The sequence below is a fragment of the Nicotiana sylvestris genome, chromosome 11 (assembly GCF_000393655.2).
Source record: "Nicotiana sylvestris chromosome 11, ASM39365v2, whole genome shotgun sequence".
Classification (NCBI taxonomy): Eukaryota; Viridiplantae; Streptophyta; class Magnoliopsida; order Solanales; family Solanaceae; genus Nicotiana; species Nicotiana sylvestris.
In genome coordinates this window covers 1,816,188-1,844,022 of record NC_091067.1, presented here as the reverse complement: position 1 = coordinate 1,844,022, position 27,835 = coordinate 1,816,188, and the positions used below count along the sequence as shown (strand labels likewise).

The 27,835-nt window shown below is 34.3% G+C and overlaps 2 protein-coding genes across 3 annotated transcripts; both read left to right on the top strand.

The window, feature by feature from the left end:
- The first annotated feature begins 7,211 nt into the window (after window positions 1–7,211).
- On the top strand, window positions 7,212–11,177 carry LOC104245792 (PTI1-like tyrosine-protein kinase At3g15890). The gene is made up of 4 exons (XM_009801464.2): window positions 7,212–7,258; window positions 8,709–8,859; window positions 9,375–9,637; window positions 10,317–11,177. Exons 1-4 carry the CDS (start codon window positions 7,212–7,214, stop codon window positions 11,005–11,007), a joined length of 1,152 nt encoding a protein of 383 aa, XP_009799766.2. The 3' UTR covers window positions 11,008–11,177.
- Window positions 11,178–15,953: 4,776 nt separating this feature from the next.
- LOC104245791 (probable receptor-like serine/threonine-protein kinase At5g57670) lies at window positions 15,954–21,870 on the top strand. Of its 2 annotated transcripts, none has more exons than XM_009801463.2 (10): window positions 15,954–16,058; window positions 16,181–16,335; window positions 16,777–16,895; window positions 17,013–17,137; window positions 17,592–17,960; window positions 18,710–18,964; window positions 19,505–19,662; window positions 19,858–20,073; window positions 20,631–20,780; window positions 21,534–21,870. In XM_009801463.2, coding segments are annotated over exons 1-10 (1,695 nt in total). In that variant the 5' UTR covers window positions 15,954–16,057; the 3' UTR covers window positions 21,681–21,870. The 2 variants fall into 2 exon arrangements, with proteins under 2 accessions (XP_009799765.1, XP_009799764.1); XM_009801462.1 differs by having other exon boundaries at window positions 15,963–16,073.
- The last annotated feature ends 5,965 nt before the right edge of the window (window positions 21,871–27,835 follow it).

Below are 27,835 nucleotides of genomic sequence, written 5' to 3'. Positions count from 1 at the left end.
AACGGCGCCGGTGTTGGTATTGCCCACAAGTTCAGGGCCATATACGATATATTGTGATGCATCTCGTATTGGACTTGGTGCAGTGTTGATGCAGAATGGCAAGGTTATTGCATATGTTTTGCGACAGTTGAAGATCCATGAGAAGAATTATCTAGTTCATGACTTGGAGCTTGCAGCCATTGTTCATGCGTTGAAGATTTGGAGGAACTATTTATATGGCGTATCATGTGAGGTGTTCACGGACCACAAGAGTTTGCAATACTTGTTCAAACAAAAGGAGCTAAATTTAAGGCAGAGGAGGTGGTTGGAGCTATTGAAAGACTATGATATCACCATCTTGTATCATCTTGGGAAGGCCAATGTAGTGGCTAATGCTTTGAGTAGGAAGTCAGCCAGTATGGGCAGCCTTGCATATATTCCAGTCGGTGAGAGACCGCTTGCTTTGGATGTTCAGGCCTTAGTCAATTAGTTCATAATGTTGGATGTTTCTAAGCCCAGCCGTGTTCTAGCTTTTAGAGTCGCTCGTTCTTCATTATTTAAGCGTATCAGAGATCGGTAGTATGATGATCCTCATTTTCTTGTCCTTAGAGACGCAGTGCGGCACGGAGGTACCAAGCAGGTTACATATGGAAATGACGGAGTTTTAAGGATGCAGGGTCGAGTTTGTGTGCCTAATATGGATGGACTTTGTGAATTGATTCTAGAGGAGGCCCATAGTTCCCGATATTCTATTCATCCGGGCGTCGGCAAGATATATCAGGATTTGTGGCAGCATTACTCGTGGAGAAGGATAAAGAAGGATATTATTGCGTATGTAGCTCAGTGTTTGAATTGACAGCAGGTAAAGTACGAGCTTCAAAGACCTAGTGGTTTACTTCAGAAGATTGAGATTCCTGAGTGAAAGTGGGAGCGTATCATTATGGACTTCGTTGTTGGACTCTCACGGACTCAAAGGAAGTTCGATGCAGTATAGGTTATTATGGATAGGCTGACCAAGTCAGCGCATTTCATTCCTGTGGCAGTTTCCTATTCTTCTGAGCGGTTTGCAGAGATTTACATCTGTGAGATTGTTCATCTTCATGGTGAGCCTGTGTCTATCATTTTTTATCAAGGTATGCAGTTTACCTCGCACTTCTTGAGGGCAGTACATCATGAGTTGGGTACGCGAGTCCAGTTGAGCACAGCATTTCATCCTCAGACGGACGAGCAGTCCGAGCGTACTATTCAGATTTTGGAGGATATGCTCCGAGCGTGTGTTATTGACTTTGGAGGTTCGTGGGATCTGTTCTTGCAGTTAGCGTAGTTTGCCTACAATAACAGTTATCAGTCGAGCATCCAAATGGCTCCCTATGAGGCATATATGGTAGACGGTATCGGTCGCCGGTTGGATGGTTTGACCCGGGAGAGGCTCGGTGGTTGGGTATATATTTAGCACAGGATGCCTTGGATAAGGTTAAGATTATTCAGGATAGGCTTCATACATCTCAGTCCAGCCAAAAGAGTTATGCCGACCCTAAGGTTCGTGATATAGCATTCATGGCCGGAGAGCGAGTGTTGCTTCGGGTGTCGCCCATGAAGGGCGTGATGAAATTTGGGAAGAAGGGCAAGCTAAGCCCTAGGTTCATCAGGCCTTTTGAGATCCTTGATAGAGAGCTAGAGGTGTCTTACAGACTTGCATTGCCGCCAGGTTTATCAGCTGTGCATCCAATGTTTCATATGTCGATGCTTCGGAAGTATCACGGCGATCCATCCCACGTGTTAGACTTCAGCACTGTCCAGTTGGACAAGGACTTGACCTACGAGGAGGAGCCAGAGGATATTCTAGACCGGTAGGTTCGACAGTTGAGATCGAAGATTTTTCCGTCAGTTCGTATGTAGTAGAGAGGTCATCCTGTTGAGGCAGCTACTTAGGAGTCCGAGTCCGATATGCGGAGCCAATATCCTCATCTTTTCATTGACTCAGATACTTTTCTATGTCCTTTCGAGGACGAACGGTTATTTTAGAGGTAGAGAATGTGATGACCCAAGGGGTCATCTTGTGTTTTAGAATCCGAATCCAGATTCCAAGGCCTTGAAAACCTCATTTTTTTCCTCCTTGATTTGCGTGCACTATCCAGGTATGTTTTCTGAAAGCTCTCATGTGAAATTTAAGAAAAATATGAAAATTTACCTTTAAAATTAATTAAAGTTGACTTTGGTCAATGTTTTGGGTAAACGAACTTGGACCCGTGCTCTGACGATCCCGAAAAGGTCCGTAGTATAATATGGGACTTAGGCGTATGCCCGGGATCGAATTCCGAGGTCCCTAGCCCGAGAAATGAATTTTTGAAGAAAAGTATTTGCTGGAAAATATAAAGAATCTTAGAAATTGAATAATGTTTGAACTTGATGATATCGGGTCCGTATTTTAGTTCTGGTGCCCGGTACAGGTCCGTTATAATATTTAAACCATATCTGTAAAATTTGGTGTGAAGCAGAAGTAATTTGACATGATTCGAACCTTTGGTTGAAAAAATAGGAAGTTTGAACTATCTTGAAAATTTCATTAGTTTTGGTGTTAAATTCGTTGTTTAAGATATTATTTTGGCAATTTCATCGTACGAACAAGTCCGTATGATTTTTTAGACTTGTGTGCATATTTGGTTTGGAGCCCCGAGGGCTCGAGTGAGTTTTGGATAGGCTAAAAATTGTTTTGGACTTGGAAAAAAAATTGCAGGTGCTACAGTTCTGGTGTTGGCCTCTGATCTCGCAATTGCGAGGAAAACTGTTATGGCAATTGCGAGGCCTTTATCGCAAATGCGAAGAAGTCCTGGGCCGGCTTAGTTCGCAAATGCAAACATTACTTTGCAATTGCGAAGAGAGTCTGGGAAGGAGGGGTTGATCGCATTTGCGATCTTTTTGTCGCAATTGCGGAGGTTGGCGTTCGCAATTGCAAACATTCCTTCGCAATTACGAAGGCAGCAGTGGTTTGATGGTTCTCGCATTTGCGAGCTTTGCAATTGTGAAGCTCAGGTCGCAATTGCGACATTTGCGCTTGTTAAGTTGGGGCTTAGACGAGATTTTGAACTCATTTCTCAAAATTTCACACCCTAAACCTCCCTAGGCAATTTTCAAAGACCCAAACTTCTCCAAATCATAGGTAAACGATTTCTAACTCATTTTCTTCAATATATTTCATCTTTTTACATGATTTCATCTCAAAATCTAGGGTTTTTCATAGGAAATTGGGTGTTTTGGGGTAGAAATTAGGAATTTCAAAATTTGGGGATTTGGACCTCAAATTGAGGTCGGATTTCAAAACCAATTGCATATTTGGGTTCGTGGGTGAATGGGTAATCGGGTTTTGAACCAAACTTCGAGTTTTGACCAAGCGAGCCCGGGTTCGGTTTTTGATTCTTGGGGAAAATATTGGGAAATCTATACTCATTCATTAGAATTGGTTTATTTAGCGTTAATTGATGTTAATTAGTTAATTATGCATAGATTCGGGCGGTTTGGAAGTGGAAATCAAAGGAAAAGTGGTAGTTGAGTCTTGATTTTTAGCCGTGGAATCGAGGTAAGTGTTTGGTCTAACCTTAGATCGAGGGAATAGGTGTTGTTGTCTTACTTGCTACTTGTATAATTGTTGAGTACGATGTATAGGTGTGGGGACGAGTATCTATACGTTGTTGTTTGGTGATAGTATGCAAATGAGCCTTATATTTCTAACCATTGTGCCTTTATTACGTATTGTTCATGCTTAAGCTGGTTACTCTTCATGTTGAACAAGTTTGGTTATATTTTCTTGTTATTGGGTAATTGTTGATTGTTGACTCAAGTTGAGACTTACATTGTGAATTTAACTGTTGAAACGAGATTGATTATAGCTGATTCCTTTGCCGGGATGTTATTGTTTCTATTGTTTGGGTGAAGAAAGAATGATAAAGCACGAAGGGTAATGCCGTGCACATTCATACTTATGCATATGGTGAGGAAGTGTGATAAAGAACGAAGGGTGATGCCGTACACTTTTACATTTATATTGATGCATATGGTGAGGAAGATAGATAAAGCACGAAGAGTGATGCCGTGCACAATTCTATTATTCATATGGTTATGAAGAGTGATAAAGCACGAAGGGTGATGCCGTGCACATTTCTATTATTGATTGTATGGTGAGGATTGAGAGTAAAAGCACGAAGGGTGATGCCGTGCATTTTCTGTTTGTTGTGATTAATTGTTGTTATCGGTTCAAGTGTATTAATTGTTTAATTTCTGTTACTACTGTGATTCCTTATTCCGGTAACCCTATTGCATGTTTCCCCTTCCTGTTAATTTCTATTTAGTTTCTATTATTGTTATTCTGTTGGTATATCGTTTATCTGCACATGTTTATGTTGGTTGTCGTGTCCTAGCCTCGTCACTACTTCGCTGAGGTTAGGCTCGACACTTACCACTACATGGGGTTGGTTGTACTGATACTGCACTCTGCACTTTCTGTGCAGATCACGGTGTCGGACCTTGTGAGTAGAGTCGGGTGGCTGCCTTCAGTCCATTGGAGACCCAAGGTAGTCCTGCAGGCGTCTGCAGGCCCTGGCGTCCACTTCTATCATATTTCTATTATGTTTATCTACTTTCGAAACAGATATACATTTTTTTGTTCAGACCATTGTTTGTAGTATTCATAGACCGTTCGTGAGTTGTGAACCAGTTCTGGGTGGAGTTTTATTATGGTTTCGTTATTAGTATTAAGATAATATGTTAAATTCTGTTCTTCCGCATTTATTCCGCTGATTTACTTTTGTTAACTTGTAAACTGCTAAAAGATAAAATAAAAAGGTGAAATAATTTGTCCCGACGATGAAAAATTCGGATCGTGACAAAATGCGATTATAAAAGTCGCATTCTTTAAACGTTCATCAAAATGCGATTTAATTTAAGTGTGAAAATCCTTATAAATCCAACATAATATTATATAAAAAAAATTGAAAATCCATGGATTATTTTATAACATACCACTTACAATTACAGTATTAGCATATGTGGACTACTAATAATTGATTCCTAATATTTCCTTTGAATATCACGAAACTCAATAAGAATCTATATTGTTTTAACTCTTTAAAAATATTATAAAATTCGGGTCGATTGTTCAAAAGATTATACCAATTTCAGAAGAGTTGACAAATACCCTACAATATTTTTAAAAAATCCGAACAACATAAACAAATCATCCTCAAAATAGCAAATGGTATGGAAGAAGTATGTGGCACAAAGCACTAATATTTTATTAAAGAAACATGTAATTGAAACCTTCGTAGATCATGAATATATTTCCTCCTATTTGGATTGTCTGCTTTGGACTTGGGATTTTGTGGCACAAAGCACAAATTTTAATTAATTTAAAAAGAAATGGAGCTTCTTATATACGTGGTTTGCCTATACATATTTTTTTATCATCAAGAAGTGTAGCGGAATGGTTGTGATCCCTCCGCCTTAATCAACAATCTCGAATTTGAGCTAAGAACTTCTTGATAAATAGTGTTTTACACGTCGTAGTTGGGCCTCCTCGGTATGAATTCGAATTAGTCGGATCAGTAACTTTGAATGCTGAAGTTAACCGAAGAATGACACGTGCACTTCTTTGTTGCTTAGATGAATGTAATCCCTGTTTGAATGAAATAAAAGTGGTTAGTTAATTATCTTCTTTTAAAAAATCTTATTTAATATAGAAAACTAACAGCAAAGATAATAAAATAATTATATAATGATCTAATAGATTATCGTAAATGACAAAATTACTTATTTTTAACAAAAGAATCACAAACAACGCAGACGACTCTAGGCTCTAGCTACTTCTTCCAAAAAAATTTGCAAGAACGTAACCAGCATAAATCTTTTCATCAAATTTGTCATAATTTAAATGCGTCTGAGATATCAATAAGTATTGTTAGGAAGAAAACAGTATAGAAAATTGTTTTTTTCTAATACACTTCTAAAATTAAGAGTAAAATTGTAAACAAAATTGTATCCGACTTAAAATCAAACAAATATTTTTATTATACATTATATTCTATTCATCTAAAGAGGACACTTTGAGCAACGGTAAAGTTGTCTTTGCGTAACCTACAGGTTACTGGTTCGAGCCGTAAAAGCTTATATTAGGATGTGTTGTCTATATCACACCCTTTTAGGGTGCAGCCTGTCACACCCCGAGCCCGGGGGCGAGACCGGCACGTAGTGCCTCATCTATCCTTGCGTACCACTTGCTACTAAGAGACTCTGAACATGTAATATCATACTTTAGCTATGGGCCACATTATACCTTCCCGAACCCTGCATTAATGCAGAATACTTTATGCACCGGACTTCCTTTTTATATATATATATATATATATATATTCTATCAGTCTATTTTCTATGTGATTAACTAAATATTTGCCAAGAAAAGTTTATGCATTTAATAATAAAAAATTATTTTCTATGTGATTAACTAAATAAAAGTCTTATTAACTAAAAAATTAATAATAAAAGTCTATTTTCTATGTGATTAACTAAATATTTGCCAAGAAAAGTTTATGCATTTAATAATAAAAAATTATACACTCTACTATTATGGTTCATGTATTATAATTTCGGCATAACTTTATTAAACCAAAAGACCCTTATTTGTAAATATAAATGCAACATTATTTAATCACATACTTCCACAAATCATCCGAAACAGAAGAAAAAAAAAATTAAAATAAGGAAATGAAATTTTCTGGGATAACTACAAAAGCCATTCTATATGCAGACAATAATTTTTGGGGTAATCGACCAATCTAATATAAGAAATAATAGTTTCAACAACATTTTTTTAATTTTCTATTGGAAGTACCATTTAATACAATTATATGATTAGTCAAATATTACTTGCTTGTATGACTTAAAATTAAGGTCTACATAGCACACAAAAAAACCAAGATGGAACCTTTTTGACCATTTTCATTAAGCCAAGTGGCAATGATTAATTTCCTTACTATTTAAAAAATAAAAATAAATTAAAGGACGAAGTTTCAATTAAAAATTGAACATATATATTATTTACAGAATTAAGCCGGCAGAGGACGGCAGAGTTAATTATCCATTCAAAATGATTAATAAACTTGTCATTTTTCAGGTTTAAAAAGGAGGCAACCAAATTAAAATTTTCTAAGCACAAACTGAGTTTGCATTTTGAGAAAGAATTTATGGGATCATCTTTCAGTTGTTGTGGTGATGAAAAGGTTGAAGAAGGGTATGTACTAACCAAAAACTCTTTTTTTAATCCTATCCCGAGAGGCGAATTCAAAATTTAAAATTTCAATATAATTCTGATATATTTTGTATATATATTTTTACGTTTTATATAGTTCGAGCCAAGAGCATGACGTTTCGTAAATGGTTTTATTTGATCTTTTTAAAACCATTTTTTGTTGCATATAACTTCTTTTTTGCATGTCAATAATATTTTTACATTTCTTTACTGCTATATACATAATTTGAGGCAAGAGCCATATTTAGGTGACATTTTCTGAAGGATTTCTTTATCTTGTTGAAACCATTTCTTGCTGCATATGACCTTCTTTTATATGTTTTAAAATTTTATATTGAAGGGGAGTCTCGGAGCAACGGTAAAGTTGTCTCCGTGTGACCTATAAATTATGGGTGCGAGTCGTGAAAGCAGGCACTAACAAGGGAGGATCTACTCATTGAATTTGGGTGCTCGAGCACCCATTAATCTCGGCTTTGAGTATATATAATTGTGTTGAAAATTTGAGAAAACGAATATAAAAAAAAAACAGAAAGCACCCAGGAGATAAAAAGTCTAGTGGGTTCTTTGGTTAAGGGAGGGTGCTGGAAGTTTACGAAAATTGAATGGGTGAGGGTTCAAATCCTTCTCCCGAAAAGCCTTTTAAAACAAACAAATTATTCCCTTTTTTTCTCCTCATATTATCAAGCTACTTTCTCTTTTTTCATTCTTTCCAGTTTTCGCGCGCCGCTTTTTTTTACCCAATACCACTTTTTAGGATTTCTTTCTGCTGACTTTGTTTTATCTCTTCTTATTTTACAAGATGTAATTCACTATAAAGAAAGAAAAGAAAAAGGACTCCAAAGTTCGACCCTTCTAAAGACAGAGCAATTCCTCCCGAAGGAACAAAACCATCAATCTCTTTTCTTGTCAGTTATGTTATCCATCACAATTTTACAGCATCCATAATATTAATACTATGAGTTTTCTCGTTAACTTTTTTCATCATCGTGTTTCAATAGTTATGCATTTATGTAATGTGATTGCTATAATAACTTTATGTCAGAAAAGCTAAGTACCCACGAACTTAAATTCCTAGATCCGTCACTGGCCACTAATATTTGCATTAAGGTAGGCTATCTACATCACACCTTCATTAGAGTTCGACCTTTTCCTGGATCCTGCATAAATGTGGGATACGTCGGGCGGTTGAAGGGAAGCCTTGGAGCAACGATAAAGTTGTCTCCATAAGACCTATAGATTACGAGTTCAAACTGTGAAAATAGCCACTAATATTTGCATTAGGGTAGTCTATCTGCGTCACACCTACTTTGGAATGCCACTTTTTTCCGAACCCTGCATAAATACCGGATACTTTGTGCACCTGACTGCCCTTTTTTTTAAAAATTATGTCAACTTACATAAGTAAAATGTGAATTGATTGGGATTTTTGTAGGCCAAATAATGAAATGGGTGGTGGAAATTCTTGGAGAATATTCACATACAAGGAGTTATATGCAGCAACAAATGGATTCAGTGAGAATAACAAACTTGGAGAAGGAGGTTTTGGCAGTGTCTATTGGGGTAAAACCTCTGATGGTCTTCAGGTAATAAATACTAAACTATTACATTCTTAATTATTACATCATTAATCAATATATTCATATCCCCAACAAATAATGTCAAATTAATGGAATTCAATATTTTACTTTGAACCATACACTTTTTTTTATGTCTCTGTTGTAAAATGGTAGTCCTATTTCTTTTCTCAATAATTAAATGAATTACCTTTGTCTAATAATATTTTAAAAACAATTGTTATCAATATTTAGGAATGAGAGAAGATACCAAATAAAAAATTCGTTTTTTAAATATCAAAATTTTTATTTTTCTAAAGATAAATCAACTTTTATTCATATCGCTAATTTTGATGTACTAAATTCTCACTATGCGAGAGATCCGATGAAGGATCAAACCATATTGTTTGTATTGTATATGATCTTACCGTACATTTTCGCTATGTACGAGATACGAGAAAGAATCAAACTATATTGTATTTATTGTATACGGTCTTACTTTACATTTATATAATCGATTATATAATAAAATTTCGAAATTGCAGATAGCAGTAAAGAAGCTGAAATCAATGAATTCCAAAGCAGAAATGGAATTTGCTGTAGAAGTTGAAGTGCTTGGGAGGGTTAGGCACGAGAATTTATTAGGCCTAAGAGGCTATTGTGCTGGGAATGAACAAAGGCTAATTGTGTATGATTATATGCCAAATCTGAGTTTGCTCTCACATTTACATGGTCATTTATCTAAAGAAGTTCAATTGGATTGGAAGAAAAGAATGAAAGTTGCTATTGGCTCTGCAGAAGGCCTCTTGTAAGTTTCTTTATTTACTACTCCTTTTAGCAATTGTATCTCGAGCAGCCGGTACACAAAGTATTTTGCGTTTACATAGGGTCCGAGAGAGGTTCACGTCTCACGGGTATGATGTAGACAGCCTACACTAATGCGAGCATTAGTGGTTGCTTCCACGGCTCGAACCCCTGACCTAAAGTGGTTGTCTCTCTCTCTCTCTCTCTCTCTCTCTCTCTCTTTACTACTCCTTTTAGGACGCGTACATTGGGCAGTCCGGTGCACAAAATATCTTGCGTTCATGCAAGGTCCGGAAAGAGTCAATCTCAAAGGTGTGATGTAGACAGTCTTTCCTAATGCAAGCATTAGTGGCTGCTTCTACGGTTCGAACCCGTGACCTATAGGTCACACGGAAACAACTTTATCGTTACTCCAAAACTTCAACTTTACTTGTACCTCATGAAGTAGAAATTGTACCTTATTCAAATATTTTATACATAAGAAGCGGTAAAATTGTCTCCTATGACCTATAAATACGAGTTCGAGCCGTGAAAGCAGCCACTGACACTTACATCAGGGTAGGCTATCTATACCGTACCCCTTCGGTTACAGCCCTTCCCCAAACCCTGCGTGAATATGAGATGCTTTGTGTACCAGACTGTTTTTTTAGTGCTAATACTCATATATGTATGTTTTGCTATAGGTATTTGCATCATGAAGTTACACCTCATATCATTCACAGAGACATCAAAGCTAGTAATGTTCTCTTGGATTCAAACTTTGAGCCATTAGTTGCTGATTTTGGTTTTGCAAAATTAATCCCAGAAGGGGTTAGTCACATGACGACACGTGTCAAAGGAACATTGGGATATTTAGCACCAGAATATGCTATGTGGGGTAAAGTTTCAGAAAGTTGTGATGTTTATAGTTTTGGAATTCTTCTCCTTGAATTGATCACAGGGAGAAAACCTATTGAAAAACTTCCAAATGGTATTAAAAGAACAATAACAGAATGGGTTGAGACAATGATAGCTAAAGAAAAATTTAAGGATCTTGTTGATCCTAAATTAAAGGGAAATTTCGACGAGTTTCAGTTGAAACAGTCGATTCGTGTAGCAGCGTTATGTGTTCAGAGCGAGCCTGATAAACGACCAACGATGAAAGAAGTTGTTAGTATATTGAAAGGGGAAGAGGTGAATTTTGTGAAGGTAAATCAAAATTTGAGAATTCAAAGTATTAAATATGGAGATGATTTAATGTCAATGGATCAAGCTAGTGATCAAGATGATGATCAAAGTAGTGATCAAGGGAATGAAAGTAGTGTTTATGGTGTGTTTGGTGCTATGGAAATGCAAAAAATGCAAGATCCTTACAAACGTTTTGGAGAGAAATAAGGTGTGAGAAGTCGGATGAAAAAAGTCGTTCGTTTGTGATTTAATTATACAGTATTTTAGGTGCAAGCAAGTTGATCTGAACACCATTATCGTCCAGAAAGAAATTTAATTACATGGTATGTTATTTTAAGCTATTAATGACATTCCAATGCACAATACCGCAGAATTAAACTTTTGAGGGTTTTTAAGGTGTTAATTTTTTTTCTTGAGTTTTTATGTAATTTCTCTAATGTAAGAGAATGGAGCTTATATATGTGTGTGTGTGTGTTAAGTATACTTTATATCTTCACTTTATTTTTTAAATATAAGTACAATGTGTGTCAAAGTCAATTTCACTCAATCCGACCCGAAACTAATTACAGACACAGATTATTCATTAGCGGACGAGTGATATTACGTAAATAGATTCTTAATCAGAGTCTAGTTACTCTTTCAAATCACCAATTTTTATTTTAGAAATTAGATCTAAAATCCTTAATTCTCCCTCTTAAATCTCATGATTTATGGTTTAAATTCAATCAAAATTGGGTGTAATAATGCACAAGTGATACATAATCATTACCTTGTAGTTTTAGGTCCTTTTGTAGTCCAACTTTTGAGCCCTCTTCTCAAAATTTTGCCAAAAATGGCTGCTATCACAAGTTGAGGGGAAGTGCACGGTTAGTCACTAATAACATATGTATTTACTTTTAAGTTACTGTTTAAAATGTCTTTAGTCTTTAGCCATTGCTTTAATAAAATTTACCTGCCCGGACGAAAATACCCTTCTACTCATAAAAGTTCAGGACTAAGTGTCCTTAACTTTTGAACTTGCAACTCTATGTTCAGGATTTCAAGACTACATATCCTTAAATTTTGAACTTGGAACTCGAAGTTCAGGACCACCTGTCCTTAAGTTCTATGCTTGCAACTCTAAGTTCAGGACTACATGTCCTTAACTTTTGAACTTGGAACTCGAAGTTCAGGATCACCTGTCCTTAACTTTTGAGCTTGTTAGTCTAAGTTCAGGACCTATTGTCCTTAACTTTTGAGCTTGTTAGCCTAAGTTCAGGACCTATTGTCCTTAACTTTTGAGCTTGTTAGTCTAAGTTCAGGACTTCAGGACATATTGTCCTTAACTTTTGAACTTGTAACTGTAAGTTCAGGATCCATAACGTAGCAAAAAACCAAGCGTTATTTGTATCTTTTCACACAAAAAAAAAGATACAAATAGGTCTTGAACGTAGCAGGATCTTATCGCTTTCATATAAAGGAGATAGAATGAGGAAGAATCAAACTCTATAGTCTTGCCACATCGATCAACAGTAACAAAATTCCCCTTATACACAATGATATCGACTATTGAAACTGACATCTTTTAACATAGTCCAGATCTCATCCAACGACTTCGAATAAAATAACATGGTATGATCATATTTTAGAGCTTCAAAAAACGCCAGTAGAGAAATATTATTGGTCTCATAAGTACACAACAAAACTTTTCTAACAAAGTCGAGTTTTTCATGCTGGACACGATAAGATTTACAAACTTGAGAAAGGCGGAAGTCTCACAGACGGCGGCAAGTTCTTCTCCCTAACATGAAAGAGATAGAGGAAAGGGTAACACAGTCTTTTCATATTAATTTTAATAGACTAGTGGCTACTATTGCTAAGCATTGGAAATGCTAAATAAAAAGTAAATACCACTTTAAAAAATAGCCACCCAAGTTGACTGTTCATTATATACTCGGCCATTTCCGCAATTGTGGCCCAACTATTTCTATAGCTATCCAGACCCAAACCAAAAAACAGTAATTTGCACAAATAGGATCATTTGGTACCATCATTTAAATTTTGACCCCATAAGAAAAGTCTGTTAAGAATTTTGACGTATATTGGCCAGAGTTTCTTGAGCAAATCTTATGGTGATTCATCAGAATTCTGACTATTGTCATAATTTTGCAAGTTTTGGTGACCGTCATAAAATTTTGACAGTTGCCATATTTTTGTACAATTGCCACGAAAATACCAAATATAGGGCTATTTTCTTAAAACTTTTTTAATAGGGTTAAAATATAAACGATAGATTAAAAATGTCCAACAACAACAACAACAACAACGACCCAGTATAATCCCACAAGTGGAGTCTGGGGAGGGTAATATGTACGCAGACCTTACCCCTAGCCCGAAGGGTAGGGAGGCTGTTTCCAGGAGACCCTCGGCTCAGAATGTCCATCTTGCGTAATTTCGCCATAATAGTAAGCTAGCAGTGATAAAGAAAGTACTTTCAGTCTTTTGGTAATAAAACTCATTATTTATTTATTTTGCCTAATTTACAAAACCAATATCAATAAACTATTAATTTTGAGTATTAAAACTTTCCATAATAATTTCATTATTTTAAGAAATTAGAAAAGGATGAACAAAGCTAGCTAAAGGGAGCTTATTATTCTGAAAGAGAGTATTGTACTCTTATAAGTTAAATATTTAATTTTATGCTAAAAGATCTTAATGTGAATTCAATAATGAATAAATCATTTTTACACGATAATTATGTTCCTTGTAATTATCCTTAGAATCTAGCTAATTCAATGTACTTGACATCCTTCTTTCCGTCCCTCATGATAATAATTATTATAAATCTTCAATTTATTTCCTTTTAATATTTACTGCACGTTTTTTTAATTGTTAATTAAGAACTCATCCTACTTAAATCACATCATTTGGAATTAGATTTTACTGAAAGACTTGCTCATTTGCCTAATTTCATGAGGTAAGTTATAATTTCTTCCCAACCAACCCCCCCCCCCCATGGCAAAATGATAAAATATTTAGTACCTTTTTACCGATTATTTTATGGATCTTTTACGCAATTAGTGTATATTTTCACTTATTAAACTGTTATATTTTAACTGCATCGTACAATCATGCTTTATTGATTTAATGATCAATAAACAATACTCGGTGGCGGAACCAGGAAATCAAATAAAGTTATTCGAAAATATGTCAAGAATGTTATATTTCATGATTTTTTAATTTACAAAGTAAAATTCTCAGTAAAGTGAATATTGATTTGAAGTAAAGTCTCTGCCATATCCATAATAATTGGGAAAATGCTAATGATTGTATAGTTAGCTGTTGTTTCAAACCGTCATATATATAATTACATAATCATCATCATTATTTTCCCATTATTTATGTATTTTAATTTTTACTTTTCTCTTGGTGAGAAATTATAATGCTGTTGTTAGCACATAGTCTAATTATTTTAAAGTGGTGTTAGGTCTTAAAATGTACTTTTGATTGCATGACACTATGATGAGACCAAGAGGTACATGTCAAACTTTAAAACAATTTGTTTATTTAATTCCAAACATGTAGGGAGAGTTTATTAGTTTTGACAATGTGGATAACAAGCCTTAAATTATCGGTAAAGTTGTTCTGTGTGACCTATAGGTCAAGACTGGTTCGAGTCGTAAAAGCAACCACTAATGATTGCGTTAGGGTTTGCTGTCTTCATCACACTCAGTATAGCTCTTTCCCGGATCCTGCATGAATGGAGAATACTTTATGCATCGAGCTGCCCCGCCGATTATCCCTTATCTTTTGTTCGTTCTCAAATTTAGTAGCCACAAAATTTGTATGTGTATCTTTTACTTATATTTACTGATTCACCAATCAATTATCTATGTCCATGGTGTTATTTTATGGATTCAACTTATTCATAGTGTAAAAGAATTTTTAAACCAATACGTCGGTACTCAGTGGTGAAAGCAGGATTTTCATATACGCATATTCGAAAATATAAAAGAATGTTATACCTTGAACTTAAACCTATATGACCTAAAGTAATTTTTAAACCCCTTTTGTCACGAATCTTATATTAATGACATTCAACACAATTTATATATAACAAAAATAAATTATCGTATATTTTTACACAATACTATAATTTTCTGACGAATGAGATTCAATTAAACACCACTCATTCCCTCCCTCAACCCCAAGAAAGTTCCCTTTCCATAAGGGCAAGACAAAGAAAAGGTGATTGTAAAAAGAATGACTTAATTTGAGTGGCACACAACTTTTCCTACCAAACTATATGAGTAAAAAATTAAATAAATATTATTCCCTTTATAGTTTACCATATCAAAAAGGAATGATAGGCCATGTATCAAACTTATGAAACAAGAGAAATCAAATACAAAATACCTTTACCTTTGCTTATTCCTCAAATCACCCAACCATATAACATTAATTTCATATCCAAAAGTTACATTACTTTTTTTTTCCAATGCTTCTTAGAAAAGAATAATTGAATAAGCTAAAGTGGTCACCCCCCCCCCCCCCATACCCCCCCCCCAACCCCAAACTCAACAACAAGTCCTAATAAATACTAATAATTCAAATGTCTCTTGCACAAGTTTTCTACTTCTACTTGTTCATTCAATTTTGTAAATTGAAAGAAGAGATAAAATCCAAGAAAATGGTTGTTTCAAGTACTAAACCTACAAAAATTCTTGTAGGAATTTCTTTGAATGTTGAGGAAAGTAAAGAAATTCTTGCTTGGGCAATTAGAGTTTTAGCCAATCCTAATGATACCATTATAGCACTGCACATTGTTGGTGAGTTTTCTCTTCAATTATGGCCATAATTTTAATTTGTACACTTAATTTGTCATTAATGCTTATATTAGGATATACTGTCGATATTATACCCCTCGAGGTGCGACCATTTTCGAACCATGCGTTAACACGAAATGTTTTATGCATCGGCTGCCCTGTCTGTCGACCTTTTCTTTTGTAATCTTTCTTGATATTTTTTCTTATATGTGACCCTTTGGAAAATGACATATTTGACTTTTATTTTTACACACGTGTTAGGGCAATAATCTTTTGTCTTTTCTTCAACTGTTTTTTAGTGCTAAACCAAACAAAAAAAGAAGATAAAAAGACACACAAAAAAAATAGAGGGAAGACCAATAAGAAGGAGGAATCTTGATTTTTATACATCTCTTTTGTAGAATATATTCAACTTTCTCATATGTAACAATATTAGCTGACACTCTTCAAGTTAGTAATATTCAAGTAATAGTCAAATTTTCCTAAAATGTAGCTTCTAATTATTATTCGTTGAAGTTTGTATAAAATGCCTTATATGATTTTTTTTATTTTTATTTTTGGTGATGAAACAGTGGCAGGAGAGAAAAGCAAGAGATTTGGTGATCAAAGGAAAGAAGAAACCAAGAAATGGCAATCTGTAACGAAAAATCAAACTCAAATTCGACAGGCAAAAGCATTTGTTATTTCTATGATGGGAGAATTTACAAAAACATGTCAATCTAAACAGGTAAAAATTGTAGAATTCTTCAAAAAGAACTTTGTTAAGCATTACAAGTTATGACAAGAGTCTATCGGAAACAACCTCTTTATCTTCATAAGGTAGGAATAACGTCTGCGTACACACGACCCTTTCCAGACCCCACTTGTGGGATTACACGGATTTTTTTGTTGTTGTTATTGCATTACAAGTTATGCCGAGGGTCTATCGGAAATAACTTTTCTATCTTCACAAGATAGAATAAGGTCTGCGTACAAATTGCCCTCTACAAACCTCACTTATGGGATTACACCGAGGGTTTTCTGTTGTTGCATTACAAGTTATACGCAATTTATCTCCGTTATTCTATTACAAAAAAATTACTGATTAATTTTTTTTTTACTGTTTGTGATGTTCCACTTAAGTTCATCTTAATCCGATATTGTATAATTAATTTCTTGATTTTTTCAGGTATGTTTAGAGGCTAGAGTTGGTTTTAGTTCTAATGCAGGAAGAGGTTTAATTAAAGAAGCTAAAAGTATTCCAGCTGATTATCTTCTCATTGGTGGAAGAAAGAATAAAACTCGCAGGTAATTAAGCATTTATTCAAAACTAGTATTAATCACAAAAAAAATTGTTTAACGTATTTTATTAATCTTAAGTTTATTTTGATTTAAAGATTTTCTTTTTGTCAATCTTCAAATCAGATATCCATTCACAATTGCAAAGTATTGTTGTGAAAGAGTTCCAGATAATTGTTCACTAATTGTGGTAGCAAGAAAATCAGGACAAACACCACATAACATTCAATCTAATTCCATTCGCGTCCAAGGTAATTCAAATTCCTATTCCATAAATATCGGGTTAATTTCACGCAAGGTCACTAAACTTTGTTTAATTTAACAGTAAAGTAATAAAAAAAACTATTTTTGTCACGTTAAAGTAACTGAACTATTATTAACTATAATAGTAAAATCACAAAATTTTACCAACTGTAACGATAAAGTCGTCTTGATCAATTTGGTAGATTTAGTCATTACAGCGGGTAAAATTCAGTAATTTTACTATTATAGTACTTCAACGTGATAAAAAATAACTTTATAATTTTACTGTTACAGTCGATAAAGTTCGGGTATACTTTAATGTGACCAGGAAACATGGTCACAACTTTGTAATTTTACTATTGCAATACCGAATAAAGTTCAGTGAGCATACATGAAATTAACCTCATGAACATTTTTAGCCCAATTCATAATAACATTACTTACATAGCCAAATTGTTGCAGAAAATCATCAACCTAGTTCAAGATGGCCTAAAGAAAACAACTCTCCTTCTTCAAATAAGCAAATAATTACAAGAAGTTCACCAAATACTGTACTAAATGGTTGTGAAGGAGAAGAAGATAGTTCAAGTTTTGGAGAAACTTCAATTACTAAATCTTCATCATCAATTACAAGCCAATTTAAAGTACAACAAGAATATTTCAAGAAGCCAATGTCTCCGTTGAGGCGAATTTCGTCGTTTCTACGTTCGCCTTTTGATTCGAGCTCGAGGAAGAAGAGTGCAAGTTTTGAGCATAAGGAAAAACATCAGCCTCCATTGAAGTGTTTTAGCTATGAGGAGATTGCTTGTTCTACAAACTATTTTCATCCAGGTCTGTTCAGTTAAATATTTCTATAACAGTCTCGTTTGTTCTGATATTTTTTGGCTGATATAGTAAAGTACGTTATAGAGAACATATATCATAATATAACATGAAAAATGTTATTATAAAAGATGGATGTTAGAGAGATCTGACCGTATATATCTTCGTGTCTAAAACTAAGGTTTTCTATTGCCAAAAATATAGAAGAATGTAAATTGTCAAAAGCACCCCTGAAGTTTTATGAAATATAAGCAAGTTCCCTTAGTTGTTGCTTTATTTTGCTAACCCCCTCTCCAAAGTTAATAAAAATACTATTATATACTCCCAACTTACAACTTGTTTGGAGGATTGTTATCCATCGTTTCATAATATATCGTATCGTAATGTATTCGATTGCAATTTATTGTTATATGAATATAATTTCTAGATAAATTGTATCATTTGATGTGGTTTATTAATGAAAAATATAACCTAAACAGCCGTTCAACTAATTTCTTAAACTAAAAATAGCCGACGGATATACAATACATGTATAATTTATGTGTAGTATATGTATAACTGTGTATAATCAATGTATAATCTATGTATACCGTTAGAAAAAGTAAAACATTAAATCAGGTCGGTTGTTTGTATAACAATCCCAATGTATCATATTGTACGATAACGAATAAGCTTACTAAAATGACATTAACTTTTGTAAATTTTAGATTTATTATTACTCAAAAAAACTAATTTATTTTCTATTTTTCTTGTTGTAGAGAATTTAGTGGGACAAGGAGGATATTCAGATGTATACAGAGGAGATCTTGAAGATGGAAAAACAATTGCAGTAAAGAGATTAGCAAAGGACAACAATAATATGAACAAAGAAAAAGAATTCCTAATGGAATTAGGTGTAATTAGTCATGTTAATCATCCAAATACAGCAAGTTTAGTTGGTTATTGCATTGAAAATGGCTTCTATCTCATCTTCAAATTCTATCCCAATGGTACTCTCTCTTCTGCATTACATGGTAAGCCTTGAATTCGCGCAATCGGATTTAACTTATATACACTATAGTATATATTTTATACTATCAATATATTTTAACTTATTATATGAAGTAATATACCTAATTTTTCAGGTTACATCATAATCTCGTTTACCATGATCGGTTACATGTATATCTTTTAGTTGACCTAAAAAAAGGGCATGTCGGTGCACTAAGCTCCCGTTATACGCATGGTCTGGGTAAGAACCGGACCACAAGGGTCTACTGTACACAGCCTTACCTTGCATTTCTGCAAGAGGCTGTTTCCACGGCTCGAACCCGTGACCTACTGGTCACACGGCAACAACTTTACCAGTTACGCCAAAGCTCTCCTTTTATCATTTAGTTGACCTAATTGTAGTAAAAATAGTATCAGTATATAAAATTTTATATCTTAACATTGTCACCTATATCTTTCAATATTTTGATATTTTACTAATAATTTCACTTACCAAATGAATTTAGTAGTAAAAGTAGATTTTTTTTAATTGTTTTTTTTTTTTACCTTTTTTTTCTTTGCAGGAAAATCAAGCAAGGCACTAGAATGGCCAATGAGATATAAAATTGCCCTTGGAATTGCAAGAGGTTTACATTATCTTCACAAATGTTGTAAACATCGTATAATACATCGCGATATCAAAGCCTCAAATGTTTTATTAGGGCCAGACTACGAGCCTCAGGTATCACTAATGAAACAAGCTTTTATAATCCTGACCGGGGTTGTCTGTATTTTTGCTAACTCTTCTGCCTGCATGAAAGTTTAGAAGAGGGAATGAAATCAATTTTTTTTTTTTTTTGCTATTATTTTTCGTCGTCCTTTCTTTTTTCGAATGATTATTTGGAGTACTAGATTTTTTTTTTCCAATTTTGACCAGATATCAGATTTTGGGCTAGCAAAATGGCTACCAAATAAATGGACACATCATGCTGTAATTCCAATTGAAGGCACATTTGGATACTTAGCACCAGAATATTTCATGCATGGAATTGTGGATGAGAAAATTGATGTTTTTGCTTTTGGAATTCTTCTTCTGGAAATTATCACTGGGAGAAGGCCTGTGGACTCATCAAGACAAAATCTACTTTTATGGGTAAATACAAAGGACATATTTTAATTATTTTTCTATTTTACTTATATTTCCTTCGGGAGGCGCGTGTTGGAGCAATGGTAAAGTTGTCTCCATGCATATGACCTATAGGTTACGGGTTCAAATCGCTGAAGCAACTACTAATGCTTGCATTAGAGTAGGCTGTCCACATCCCAAAGGCAACCCTTCCCCGAACCGCTGAAGCAACCACTAAAGCGAGCTGCCTTGTGTGGCGGACCGCCCTTTTTTTTTCCTTTTGGAATTTTTTGAAACATTTAAGGAAAAAGACAAGAAAATTTTGGACTATGGTCCATAGATTTAACAATGATATTGCTCTCAAAAATCTCCCATTTTGTATGTCTTTTCCAATGAACATAAATAAGCATGTGTAAGTTGGATATGAAAATGACTTGTGATCTAAGGGGCTAGGAAAAATCTAGGAAATTATCTTATTAGATAAAATTTTGAAAATATATTTAAAGATGATAAAAATATTGTATTTCATGTTATTATAGTTTGTTAAATGAATTTTATTAATTAATTGCTAAAAAATATTTTAGGCGACACCGCTGATGGAAGCTGGAAAATTGATAGAATTAGCGGATCCAAAGTTGGAGGATGAGTTTGATATGGATGAATTGCATAAGATGGTGCTCACAGCTTCATATTGTGTAAGACAATCCTCAATATGGCGCCCGTCAATGACCGAGGTAATATACTATTCGTCTATTCATAATATTCAACTGAGACAAAAAATATTAATAAAAAATTATAGTCAGTTAAATGTATTTTTAGAAGGGGAGCCTTAGCTTAACTGGTAAAGTTGTTGTCATGTGACTAGGAGGTCATGGGTTCGAGCCATGAAAACAACCTCTTGTAGCAGAGTAAGACTGCGTACAATAGATCCTTGTGGTCAGAGGCGGACCCATGTGTGGGTGAGGGATCACCGGACCCCGTAAACTTCGGATGAAATCATGTATATATATACGTGTATACCTTGAAAATGGTTAATTTAAAGTAGTTGGCACCCAGAATACTAAAAGCCTTTAGGGGCACTGGTTGAGCAGAATAATATGCTCCCGTTGCATAAAAATTCTGGGTCCGCCTCTGCTTGTGGTCCAGCTCTTTTCCGGACCCCGCGCATAGTGGGAGCTTAGTGCACCGGACTGCCCTTTATATGAATTTTTAGAAGGAGAGACTTGGAGCAATTTATCTCCGAGTGACCTATAGGTCATGGGTTCAAGCCGTGGAAGCAGCCACTAATGCTTGCATTAGGATAGACTGTCTATATCACGCCCTTTGGGATGCGGCCCTTTCACGGACCCTTTCTGAACGCGATATACTTTGCGCATCGAGCTGCTTTTTTTTATATGAATTCTTACCGACAATGTCGCTTCAATAAAAAAAACATATAAATGATTATTTTTTTTTTATTTTATTTTTGTTTTACTTGATTTGTGTAGGTGTTAGAGTTGTTGAGATATGGGGATGATTCTGAAGCTGCAAGAAGTTGGAGAATACCAAAATTTACAAGTGATGAAGTTGATGATTACTCAATGGTTTTTGGATATGATCTTCCTTCTGATTTAATTTTGGAAGACCTTTTCTAATTATTTTTTTCCATAATGTAGAATTAAAAAAAAAAAAACTTTTTTCTTAGAGTTTCCACTTAAACAAATTATTATGTTTAGGTTATTTCATAGGACACATATATAGGTTTTTGTGTTAGCCTTTTGTTAAGGGAATTGCAAATTGCTGTGTAGTTTATTAATAATCAGACTAAAGGAATTTTTTATCTTATTATTAATTTCATAAGTTACATTTTTTAATTTTGATTCTATGATTTATCAATTACCTTTGTGTTATTGTTGTGTCATTTACTTTGGTTTCTCCAAGTCTCTGTTTTTCTATTTATTTTTTCAAACAAAACTACAAAGTTTTGGCTAAATCAAATGAGAAAATTCTGGAATATTTTTGCTAATTTTTGCGCTTATCGGATCATGCCTAAAAGAATACATGATAAATGAAATAATTTCGTTAAATGTCACACTTCAGCTAATAAAAAAAAATTATACACACTCGATATTTATATCAAAAATACTATGTGACGGTTTGTTTTTGCCCGTCCTAAGTCCTAAATGATGCAACGTAAGTAGCTAATTGACCTAGTGCTGTATTCCGGGCCGGGCCCGGGCCTAAATGGGCCAAACGGGCCGGGCTTAGCGGGTCTGGGCTCTGGCGGTCCCGGACTTCATGGGCTCAACGGGTGGAACCAGCCCGTGACGGGCCTAAGCCCATATGGTCCTGGTCTAAACGGGCCGGGCTCGTGGGCTTAGCGGGCCTAACGGGCTTTTTTTTAAAAAAAAGTTTTGCTTAAGGCAATTTCTTGTAAACCATATCATGGCTATATAAAATAATATATATGTAGAAATCTAATTATTAAAGTGCTTGACGAAAAAGTAAAATAACAAAACAATAGTAAAACTAAATTGTCATGCATAATAAATTAATAAGAAAGTACAACATGAAGCATAAATACGTCTAATAATTTTAAAATAACACAAATTGTTGAAATATCTTAAAGACGAATTTGCGGATAAATACCATCAACACAATACGTTATATGCCTCCTTAAAATGCCTGTGGTACACCCTGAACGAAAATTTAAGACTCTTCCACAGTTCTTGCATTTTAATATTTGGCCTTCTTCATTTTCTTCAAGCACTTCATAGTAGTGCGAAACAAATAAGCGCACTCTTTCCGAACGAGGCATGATGTAACTTGAAAATTAAGATTGAGACTTGAAGTTTTGAAAATTGGAGATTAAGAGATTGAGAGAAATTTAGATTGAGAAATGAGTATTGAGTATTGAAATGAAGAAGAGGGAGGGGAGTATTTATAGTGTTAGAGAAGGTTAGTTTTGTAAATTGGAAAAAAAATGGCTATTTGTGCAATATGGCCGTTAGTGGTCATTGGGGGTGGGGCCCTCATTTTGAATTTTGAAAAATCTTGTTTTGTAGTATATATATATATAGTATACTAGTATAGTATACTATATATAGTATGTTATGTATATATATTTCCAAATATAATTTCTTATAATATTTTGTAGTATATATATATATATATATATATATAGATAGATTTTCTTGTAGTATATATTGTATGTTATGTATATATATTACCTTATATATTTTCTTGTAGTATATATTTGTATGTTATGTATATATATTATCTTATAAATTTTCTTGTAGTATATATTGTATGTTGTGTATATACATTACCTTATATATTTTCTTGTAGTATATATTGTATGTTGTGTATATATATTACCTTATATATTTTGTTGTAGTATATATTGTATGTTATGTATATATATTATCTTATAAATTTTCTTGTAGTATATATTGTAAGTATATATTATATGTTATATATATATATATTCCCTTATATATTTTCTTGTAGTATATATTGTATGTTATGTATATATATTACCTTATATATTTTCTTGTAGTATATATTGTATGTTATGCTATTTTTTAAACTTCCAAACGGTCAAAATTGCAGCCCAACGGCTATAATTTTAATTTTTGACCGTTGCTATTTTTAAATTTTTTTCTTTTCTTTAAAAAAAAGAGTAGCCGTTAGGCCCTGTAAGATCGGCCCAGGCCCGCCAGCCGATCCTGGACGTAGCGGTCCCGAGCTCTTGGGCTTTTTTACCATACCCGGCCCGCCATGGGCTTTTTGCACCATTAAAGACAGGCCCACCAGGCCCGTTTAACCCGTTAGGACCGCGGGCCCGGTCCGGGCCCGGTCCACCGTACAACATTAAATTGACCCCCCTCCCCCCAAATTAAAGTAATAAAAGTGTACTCGTATCTTGAACATTTTAATTAATATCAAATCACGAGAGAACTTATGACCTCGCGGATGGAGAGGAATTGAACCCCCGGTATTTTTATATATACTTCAGTTTTTAACCGATTATTTAAACCGCTCAGACATTCATCCCTTTCGCGCTTCGTTCGCTCTATCCATCCGCATGCTGACAACTATGCTTGGTTGCGCCTATCGGCTTGATTCTGTTGCCTTTAAAATTTATAAATAAATAAAAAACAAAATAAAGAAAAAAAAAATTGAAATAGAAACAAAAATATTTAAGTGCTGGAGTGGATTTCAGACAAGAGACTAAAAATTGGCCAAAACTTTTTTGTTGGTAAGGTGGCAGCTAGATGTATAGATACAAATAGAGAGAACGAAATGGGAGACCAATTTGTTGTCAATTTAGGGTCCTCAAATGGGCCATATCTTTGGGCCTACATATCACGTGAAGTTCACATGCTTAGGTTTCAGTATTTGGGCCCCCACTTTAGTTGTCGTTAACAAAGTGATAGTGACACCAGAGTTTGGCTCGCAGTAAAGATATATATCCTATTTATTATAAACCAAAATTATTTTAAGACATGATTTTGTATAGCTATCTTTTATATTTATAGCAAAATAAATATTTATAGTATATACTATTATTGAGGCATGAAATAAGGTATGAAATACGTTATTTATATTTTTCCTTTCAATCAATAAGTTAGAAGCGAGAGTCATATAAAAAGTAAGTGAAGATCGACTATTAAATTCCTAACAAAAAGAAGAAAAAAAGGTGACAATAATATTTTTTCAAGATTTATGAATTGTCGATGTAACAAAATATATTTATATAACATGTCACTTATAAGGTAATTACATATATAAATTTTTCTAAGAAACATTATTAGTAATATGATAAAATAGTAATTATCCCACCATAGCATGTTAAACAACCCTTTTTTTAATCTTGCGAAAGTAAAAAAAAAATAAAAACAAAGCAATTTTGGCTCTTAACATTGATATAATATGAGTTATAACTTGAATAGTTGATTTCGAAAGTGATAATTATAAAAATAAATATGCAAAACTACAAGAACAGTGAAATTGATTGTTTTAAAACTTCAAATCTCTCTCTCAATATTCGTTGAAAATAATTAAAGAATAATTTGAATATATGTGCTACTATATAAATATGTTTGTGTTATGTATGGGATATCTAGCTTATATCAGATATTAACGATCGACATCACGATTTTTGGTGGGATGTACGGTTCGGATTTTTCCAATGTCAATTAGATATTTTGAGTTCGAATCCTAAAATTGAAAAATATTCCAGTGCACTACCAAACCTTTTAGAAAATGGAAGAAGGTTAGTGAGCTTATTTGATGCTAATTCGAATTAGTAGGATCTGAGAATTATGGATACCGAAAGGTCAAATCGAGAAAAAAGAGATATTGAAAATTCTGCTAACCTTTTTTTGGTTTTTCATTCAATGTTCGGTAGCCGATTAGGTTCAATTGATCCGAATTTGTGCCACATAAGATCCATCAAAAGGAAAAGTGTTCCCTAGCTATCAGGAATTTTTTTCATACCCAAAGCTAGAACTCGAGACGCTCGATTTAGGTTATTCTATGTTGCATGGGTCCTCTCATCAACCGCACGAACCTTTTGTGATAAAAACTCGCCCTCTTTGAGAAAAAGAAGAATGGATGAGGATCGGGATAGGGATGTCATCCCTCCTTAGTATGGGCAGAGGCGGAGTCAGGATTTCAAATTTTTGGGTTTGAGATTCTAATCATTTTAAGTTAGTGGGTTCTAAATTAATAATTTATACATGTTTAACGGATTTTTAAAGACAAATACAGTGTTCAAGCCAAAACTATTAGGTTCAACCGAACCAGCTTCCGGCACTCTAGCTTCTCCCCTGAGTACGAGATCGGCCGCTAGAAAAGAGGCTCAGTAGCGACAGGAGGTAGCTGGCCGGAATTCAGCCGAATTTTGATGGGATTTTGGAGGGGTTTTGAAGGTTTTGGGGCATAGAACGGAGAAGAGGAGAGTGAGAGGACCAGTGGTGCAAAATTTTTGGAGTTTGGGGTGGTGAGCGGCGCCTAGGGTTTCGGTTAGGCTTATATTTACGGGGATTGAAAGGGATTTAAAGGATTTGGGGTTTGGATTCATGGAGAGGAGGTTGAGAGGAAGAAAGGGTGAAATTTTGGGGTGGTTTGGACGATGGCCGCCGTCGGGGGACGATTTCCGTCAGCGAAACACGGTGGCGGATGGCTGGTCTGTGGGAGTGGGGAGAGAGTGAGGAGAAAGAGAAGAGAAGGGGAAATAATAAGGGGGAAATGAGGGAAAATTTTGGCGCGTTTGGGCCGCTAATTTGGGGCCAAATTTGGTCCAATTCGGTAATTGATTTTTAAATTATTTTTATAATTAATTTAATTATAATGTCGAACAAAGTCGGTCAGTTTTTGTATAAGATGTAGCAAATTAATATTTTAATTATTTTAAAATTGTATTTCCAACCGACCTCGGTCGGAAAAATTTAATTACAACTTATTCTGGTTGGTAAATTATATATATATAATTTTTGTTATATTAAAAAACCAATTGCCTTGGGCGGGAAAGAATAATTTCAAATATACCAACCAAAATCGTCGGTATATTTGAAAAAATTTAATGAAAAATTATTTTTATAGATAATAGAACAACATTCCAATGCGCTAGAAAACTTTTTAGAAAATGGAAGAAGGTTAGTGAGCCTATTTGGTGCCAATTCAAATTAGTAGAGATATATAAGATGCTGCTAACTTTTTTTTGGTTTCCCAATTAGTGTTCGGTATCCGATTAAGTTCAATTGATCCGAATTTGTGACATGTAATGTTCATCAAAAGGAAAAGTATTTCCTAGCTATCAGGATTTTTTCCATACCCAAAGCTTGAACTCGAACTTCTTTGTTATGCGTGGGATTGTCGTGGAAACGATCGATTTAGGTTATTCTATGTTGCATGGGTCGTCTCATCAACAACACGAACTTTAAGTGATAAAAACTCGCCCTCTTTGAGAAAAAGAAGAATGGATGAGGATCGGGACGGGGATGTCGGCCCTCCTTAGTATGGGCAGAGGCGGAGTCAGGACTTCAAATTTTTGGGTTCGAGATTCTAATCGTTTTAAGTTGGGTTCTAAATTAATAATTTATACATATTCAACGGATTTTTTAAGACAAATACAAGATTCGAACTAAAGCTATTAGGTTCCAGCACTCTAGCTTCGCCCCTAAGTATAAGACCTCAGTTTAAGAATAAAAGAATCATATCCATCTCACCACAACCCTCGATGATATTTAGGCGTTGCTAACTTTTTAAAAGATATAATCCATATCTTTGTATTAGTCATTTTCATAATATTAACGTTAAATATTTATTGCTGCTGAACATTATAGACAGATTAGTTATGGACAAATGCTGAGACCAGATATGTTTACCAAATGCTACAACATTAATTTCTTTCTTGCAGCTGTTATGTACTACTAGATTCTTTGAACCATCCACTATTTGTGGTTTCTAAGCTTACAAAAATCTTAAATTTACCTAATCCTATGTCTGTTTGGTATACATACGTTTTCCACTCGTAAAATATATCTTCGTCCTAATTCTTATAAAAATCTTAGATATTGAGTCGTCTTTATTAAAGATCGTTTTACTTTTTATATGAGATTTTTCAGTGTGAATTCGAATTTAATCGGACCCTTATACAAATATCGGACATCAGAAAGGAAACTAAAAGAAAAAACTTCGTTCAAGTTCTTAAAAGATGGTTGCATAATAATGGTAAGCATAGTACTAATTTATTTAATTTAACGAAAATGCATGAACAAAGATAATTTGAAGCCGAAGGTTT